The sequence below is a fragment of the Ostrea edulis genome, chromosome 2 (assembly GCF_947568905.1).
Source record: "Ostrea edulis chromosome 2, xbOstEdul1.1, whole genome shotgun sequence".
Lineage (NCBI taxonomy): Eukaryota > Metazoa > Mollusca > Bivalvia > Ostreida > Ostreidae > Ostrea > Ostrea edulis.
Window position 1 is genome coordinate 7,678,572 of NC_079165.1, and position 7,763 is coordinate 7,686,334.

Genomic DNA, 7,763 nt, shown 5'->3' on the forward strand with positions numbered 1-7,763 from the left:
AAACAAACAAAATTATTAATACAAACAAACAAAACTATCAATACAAACAAACAAAACTATCAATACAAACAAACAAAACTATCAATACAATTTTACATCATTCTTTGCCCAAAAAAATGAAATAATAATAATAGTAATAATACTTGATCCTTAAATACAAATAATTCATTTTTAAGTTTTTAAAATTTGATAATGTTACAGAAATGGAGGTAATCTTTCTTGAACTTTCTGCATATTCTGCTTCATCATTCGTTCTCAGATGTACACATATTGTATCTGCTGATCTCCCGACTAGCGAAATTAAATTAGAGTAAAAATTCTGTTGCACAAACTACAATGAAAAAGTGTCCAGTCGTAAGCAACACTGCGCTTATTGATACCAGTCGGGTTTTTTTTCATTGAATTCACACGCGGTAATGAGTTGTCTGGGTTACTATAGGTAAACTGGTGGCACAATCAATTACGGGGTACCAGTTATTTATAAAATGAATTTCAAAACGAGTTCATTCCCTTGTGCTGTCTGCTGATTATAATTAATTAACGTACGTGATATTCTTGTATCCATTTCTCCTTTTTATTAAGTTTGTGATTGATCGCACATTTAGAACTGCTGGTAAAATATTACTGGTATTATACCTTGTTAATGCTGCCAATTTAAGCCATATTTCATGTAAATGTCAGAACTCACATGCTTACCGCTATTCAGTACTTCTGCTCAGTTTCTTTGTATATACCCACACGGTCATAGCTAAAGCTCCAAGACGAGCGATGTCGTAGATACATGTATATATTTACATTTTCAAGGTTTTGACAGCCATTTACTCACGAATGTGAACATTGTGTTTTACGAATCTTAATAACTAAAGTACGACTATTTTAACGGCTGGAAATATTCTGACAGAAATGAAAGTAATATACAAATATGAAAAATAAATTTCATTTTTGATAATACACGAGGGCACGAACAGCAACCTTCTCGCCAGCATACTTTTCATGAAGCGCTAGATAAAAACGTGCTTCATGATGTGTATACTGGTGTGTAGCGCTAGCTATAACGTGATGTGTATACTGGTGTGTAGCGCTAGCTATAACGTGATGTGTATACTGGTGTGTAGCGCTAGCTATAACGTGATGTGTATACTGGTGTGAAGCGCTAGCTATAACGTGCTTCATGATGTGTATACTGGTGTGTAGCGCTAGCTATAACGTGATGTGTATACTGGTGTGTAACGCTAGCTATAACGTGATGTGTATACTGGTGTGAAGCGCTAGCTATAACGTGATGTGTATACTGGTGTGAAGCGCTAGCTATAACGTGATGTGTATACTGGTGTGTAGCGCTAGCTATAACGTGATGTGTATACTGGTGTGAAGCGCTAGCTATAACGTGATGTGTATACTGGTGTGTAGCGCTAGCTATAACGTGCTTCATGATGTGTATACTGGTGTGTAGCGCTAGCTATAACGTGATGTGTATACTGGTGTGAAGCGCTAGCTATAACGTGATGTGTATACTGGTGTGTAGCGCTAGCTATAACGTGCTTCATGATGTGTATACTGGTGTGTAGCGCTAGCTATAACGTGATGTATATACTGGTGTGTAGCGCTAGCTATAACGTGATGTGTATACTGGTGTGAAGCGCTAGCTATAACGTGATGTGTATACTGGTGTGTAGCGCTAGCTATAACGTGCTTCATGATGTGTATACTGGTGTGTAGCGCTAGCTATAACGTGATGTGTATACTGGTGTGAAGCGCTAGCTATAACGTAATGTGTATACTGGTGTGTAGCGCTAGCTAGAACGTGATGTGTATACTGGTGTGAAGCGCTAGCTATAACGTGATGTGTATACTGGTGTGTAGCGCTAGCTATAACGTGATGTGTATACTGGTGTGTAGCGTCACAGTTCATGCCCTCATGTATTTTCAAAAATGAAATTCATTTCTTAGATATGTTTTATGAACTGCGTATACTATTTGTTTACTCGGTTCGTCCCACTCTATAATTATGCGGTCGCTGGTATCGACGATATCGCGATCAATTTTGATACTGTACGTTTTTCATTTCACCGCAGAGACCACATGGGTAGAAGTGATACTCTGATTCCATATATTTCAACAGCTTTCGTCTCCGTCAAATATCTTCACAATGATTTGTATAGATGTAATAACCCCATATCATACCATTTTTTTTATTGGATCACTTCATGTTGTTTCTGCGAAATCTAATTCTCGTCATTTTATAAATTTTCTGGATAATAGATGGACTTAATATTGGTGACAAACATATCATCGTGTGTTTCTAAATACCTACATACATTCTCGTAGTATACCATTACAAATTGGGGTATCTGAAAACTGAAACGTGCTTATGTTTCAAATATATCTTTTCATCGGTATAACAAAATTCTGTTCGGAGCCACCGCAGTAGCTTTGAAGTTCGCCTTCTACACTAATTTGCATTGCATTTTAAACATTTTCAATTAACATTGATACTTGATAAGTCCATTGGTGATCATCGGAGCTCTTACACCGCCACCTCTCTCTTTGATGCGAGATGACCCACTTCGACCAATGGGATGCATCGTTACAAAGGGATAATGAAATTCTATTTTCTGTTTGTCACATAGACGCTTTTGTTTGATTGGAGCTTGTGACAAAACGTCTCGTTCTTGTTTCTAACTGTGAGAGAAGTTTTTGTTCATCTGTCAGCGGAGTGTGATTATCGAGATTTAGTAATGATCGGAACGGAAATTTGATCAGAAACTCAATCTGATGACAAGATTACGACTTCACATGATCGGCAAAATAACGCATGAATGACTACCCAGTCTAGCCGTTTGAAATGTTTAACATTCTTGTTTTTATCGGACTGGTCATTATATTGTCGTTGCTTGACAGTTTAGCAATCGGTAATTTATGATTGAATATCCACAATGTCATCGCTCAAAAGCACAAAAGTGCTGGCAACTTAAGAAAAACTCAACGCTAGTTTAAACACCAATGATTATTAACTCAGTTTTGTCAAACTGTGGATTTTAGCTCCCAATATCATAAATCTATCATTCGCTCTGATAGCAAGGAAGTACTAGTGACTCTGGCAAGAATTTATTACTTCTGGTCGCTTTAGAGAAAAGTGTACATCTAGATGTATCGTTTGTTAGGAACCTGCTATTAAAACTCCAATGACGGGTTATTGTATTACAGACTTATCTGGACGAAGTATGGGGGCCTGATACATTACACCGTCATTATAATACGCAGGGGACGTTATCAGTTGATATAAGTCTTTAAACACGTTATTTGATACAATACACCATCAATTTATACTAAACCATGTAGCGGCGGCTTTGTGATGAAACCCTCATCAGCGAACATCAGCTTTAAATATTTTTTCTTTAAATAGGACGAGGGAAAATCACACTGTGACTTGGTGCACGGTGAGAACATTTATGTCAATGACGGCCAGGCATGGTGCATTTCTAGTCATACGTGTATTGACTATTAGGGTATTCTTCTCGTCAGATAATAGAGTTCAGTCGAATACGTCAGACTGGCAAAGACCACAGGTAGAGATAGAGGAATGGGGTAGCGGTATAGGTTGGTTGGTTGTATATTGTTTAACGTCCCCCTCGAGAATCTTTGACATTGCCTGTAAAAGGCTGCAAAATTTAGGCCTATGCTCGGCGCTTACGACCTTTGAGCAGGAAGTGATCTTTATCGTGCCACACTTGCTGTGACACGGGGCCTCGTTTTTTTGTGGTCTCATCCGAAGGACCGCCCCATTAAGTCGCCTCTTACGACAGGCAAGGGGTACTGAGGTCCTATTCTAACCCGGATCCCCACGGGATTACTGCAGACGTATTGATTAATAGTTTACTTTGAATACATACTACTATTTCAGGTATGAATGGGGCAAAGCAGTTAGAATTATCCCACAGAGTATCATTAATGAAACCAGAACACCTGATTTCTTAACAAACAATAATGCACCTATCTTCACTTTTTCTAAATGTGTCTTCTACCTCCTTCCTGCAGCTTGTCGTGATTAATCGAGTGGTTTTTATTTCCACACAGATCTCTGTTCTGTTCTCTTCCATGTACATGTAGTTCGGTTCCCCTTCTGTGTTGTGACGTTATAGCTGCCATTGTGTTTAATTGATAGATTTAGATGTTTTCTTTTCACTATTTCACCTATATAATGATAGAGAATTCTTCCCAGTAATTTGTCTTATTTCCAGTTTCGTCTTCCTTTCGACCCTCTGTCTTCCTTTTTGTCTATCCTTATATTAAGTATTTTCTTTTCCTTTCGTCCCTCTTCACATTTAGTATCTTTTTCTTTCCTTTGTCCTTTTTCATCTTCCTTTCGCCCCTCCCTACGTTAGTTTTTTCTTTCTTCCTTTCATTCCTCCCTACATTTAGTTTTTCATCTTCCTTTTGTCGCTATATACATGGCCATTTATTTTCCCCACTCTTACTTCCTACATTTAGTTTTTAATCTTTCAAAAAGGAGAAGATAAGGAACAGTGATCAATCTCATAAATCCCATAAAGAATACAAAATTGAAAGTAGGGTAAACACGAACCCAATAAACAGGTAAACGGAGTAATCCGTAGTCAAAATCAGTGTATGAAGGACGGATTAACAATTGGTATGAAACACGTCAAACAGCATTTGACCTAATGACAGGATGTATTTACAAATTAGATCACTATAACGACCATAGAATTTGCGAAATACTGATTTAAGGAGACTGCTGAAACCTTTGCAAACCTGCCTCGATTTGAAAACTGATCATATGCAGAACAAGTTCTTAGGTATCGAATCAGCTGAAAGATAGAACACTATATGCAGGTGATAATGGAATATTGCTAGATTGCTCCTTTCGTACCTCCCTACAATTAGTCTTTATCTCTCCCCTTCATCTCTCCTCACATTTCATCTTTTTTCTTTCGTCCTTCCCTACAGTTAGTGTTTTCTCCCTCCCTACAGTTAATGTTTTCTTCCTCCCTACAGTTAGTGTTTTCTCCCTCCCTACAGTCAGTGTTTTCTCCCTCCCTACAGTTAGTGTTTTCTTCCTCCCTACAGATAGTGTTTTCTCCCTCCCTACAGTTAGTGTTTTCTCCCTCCCTATAGTTAGTGTTTTCTCCCTCCCTACAGTTAGTGTTTTCTCCCTCCCTACAGTTAGTGTTTTCTTCCTCCCTACAGTCAGTGTTTTCTCCCTCCCTACAGTTAGTGTTTTCTTCCTCCCTACAGTTAGTGTTTTCTCCCTCCCTACAGTTAGTGTTTTCTCCCTCCCTACAGTTAGTGTTTTCTTCCTCCCTACAGTTAGTGTTTTCTCCCTCCCTACAGTTAGTGTTTTCTTCCTCCCTACAGTTAGTGTTTTCTTCCTCCCTACAGTTAGTGTTTTCTCCCTCCCTACAGTTAGTGTTTTCTTCCTCCCTACAGTTAGAGTTTTCTTCCTCCCTACAGTTAGTGTTTTCTTCCTCCCTACAGTTAGTGTTTTCTCCCTCCCTACAGTTAGTGTTTTCTCCCTCCCTACAGTTAGTGTTTTCTACCTCCCTGCACTTAGGATTTTCTTCCTTTCTTCCCTCTCAGCTGCATTAAGTTTTTCTTTCATTCGTCCCTCCCATTTATTTTTTATTCTCTCTTCCTTTCGGCTCTCTCCACATCTAGTTTTTCTCTTCCTTTCATCCCTTTTAATCATCCTTTCGTTCTTCCCACATTTAGTGTTTTCTCCATCTTTCATCCTTCCCTACATTTAGTACTTTTATCTTTCCTTCATTCCTCCCTACAGATAGTTTTTCCCTCTTCCTTTCCTCTCTCCCCACAGCAGCCAGACAAACTTTAAAATCTATAAAAATCGTGTGGGGGTGGCGTGGCGTGGCGTGACGTTCGTCTTTCATTACACGGAGACGTTTCATCATGCATTCTTACCATTCAGTACTGATATAATAGGGGGGGAGGGGGGGGGGCGTCATCCTATATATCGTACTTTGCGTACAAAAATAACGCAAGCTGAATATTGTCAAGAAGAAACGGGGGCCTGATTCTATATGCCTGCCCTACATTGTTTTTTTTTTAAATATTTAGCATTGGAAGGGATCTAGCTGTTATGAGTTTCCATGTCATGAATCCATTCACAGATCTCTGACTAGTCTTCTCTATTCTGACTTTGCTGCTAGTTTTGATTTACGGGTACATTGGATTCCGCGTTTTCTTTATTTTTCCTATTTTAGCTCTTCTGAGCCGGAGGCTCAAAGAGCTAATGATATGGCCATATGTGTGGCGTGCGGTGTGCGTCAACTTTTTGGAAAAAGGGCTATATCTCAAGAACCCCTTGGACAATTTTTGTCAAATTTGTCACAGGGTATTCTTGGCCCAAGGGCTTTCATTAATACTAAAACTAGGGTTGTGACCCTTTAACAAGGGGAGATAATTAGGAAAATGCAAACAAAAAAGTGGTTGCTAAAAAATCTTCTTCTCAAGAACCACTTGGCAAATTATCACCAAACTTATGCATAAGGATGAGAATAGGTTGTAGATAAAAAATTGTTCAAGGCATTATCCTGGGGCAAAGGGTGTGGTTTCAAGGTCACTTCAAAGTTGACCTTAAATTTTGTTTTGTTAAAACTTTGATATTTTGCTTAGTATAAGGACTAGGATCATCAAATTTTGTCAGTTGATGCATCTTAGGATCTAATATCATGTTGTCTCAAAAGTAGGTCATGGTGACCTACTTTTTGAATTTCGCAGGTAATTATTATTAAATGGATTTTGATGCATATCTTGGACACTTTTGAGCCTATGATCATCAAAAGTTGTCAGTTGATGGATCATGGGATCTTAAAGTGCGTCATGTAAAAAGTAGGTCACCATGACTTACTTTCTGAATTTTTAGGCTAATCATTTATGAATACATTTTAGGTTGTTATTTCAGATACCGAGAGGTTTAGAATCATCAAACCTTGTAAGTTGATGCGTCTAGAGGCCTTGAAATGTATTTAATAAAAAAAAAAGTAGGTCACAGTGACCTACTTTTTGAATTTTGCAGACATTCATATTTCACACTTTAAATTTTAGATGCATAGTCTGGACACTATGAAAGCTAGGGTCATCAAACTTTGTCAGTTGATGCATCTTGAGTCTTCATAGTTTGTTGACCAAAAAGTAGGTCACCGTGACCTACTTTTGAAATTTGACGGCTATATTCTAATATTTCAGATACTATTTGACTTACAATTATCAAACTTTGTCAGTTGATGCATGTTGAGTCTTCAGAGTGTGTTGACTAAAAAGTAGGTCATCGTGACCTATTTTTGGATTTTGACGGCTTTATTTGAATATTTCAGATACTATTTGACTTACAATCATCAAACTTTGTCAGTTGATGCATCTTGAGTCTTTGGAGTTAGATTGCATTGGCGACATTTTTGTCTTATTCATTGCAGCATTATTTTCAACTACTGTACTTACACTTTAAACTTAAAATTTCCTGTATAATTTTTTGATAACTGTACACATTTTTAAAACCAGCTTTTCATGTAAATTTGTGTTTTAGACAATCATTAATAAAACATATTGCCAAATCTTTGAAAAATATAGAAAAATTCATTAAAAATGCTATTCTGTCACTTAACTCACTCTTTGTTTTTTATTTCAACAGAGCTGAAAAAGTTAAAAAGCAATTTTGTTGATATTGGTTTTAAGAACCATTCTCCAACAATGGCATGAAATATAATTGCATTAAAAATCGGACAAAA

General features: G+C 37.6%; 1 protein-coding gene across 1 annotated transcript; it reads right to left on the reverse strand.

Annotated features, from left to right (window-relative positions):
• Positions 1–4,931: 4,931 nt before the first annotated feature.
• LOC130052232 (uncharacterized) lies at positions 4,932–5,749 on the reverse strand. The gene is made up of 2 exons (XM_056156646.1): positions 5,559–5,749; positions 4,932–5,466 (listed from the first exon to the last, which is right to left on the reverse strand). Exons 1-2 carry the CDS (start codon positions 5,747–5,749, stop codon positions 4,932–4,934), a joined length of 726 nt encoding a protein of 241 aa, XP_056012621.1.
• Positions 5,750–7,763: the final 2,014 nt, after the last annotated feature.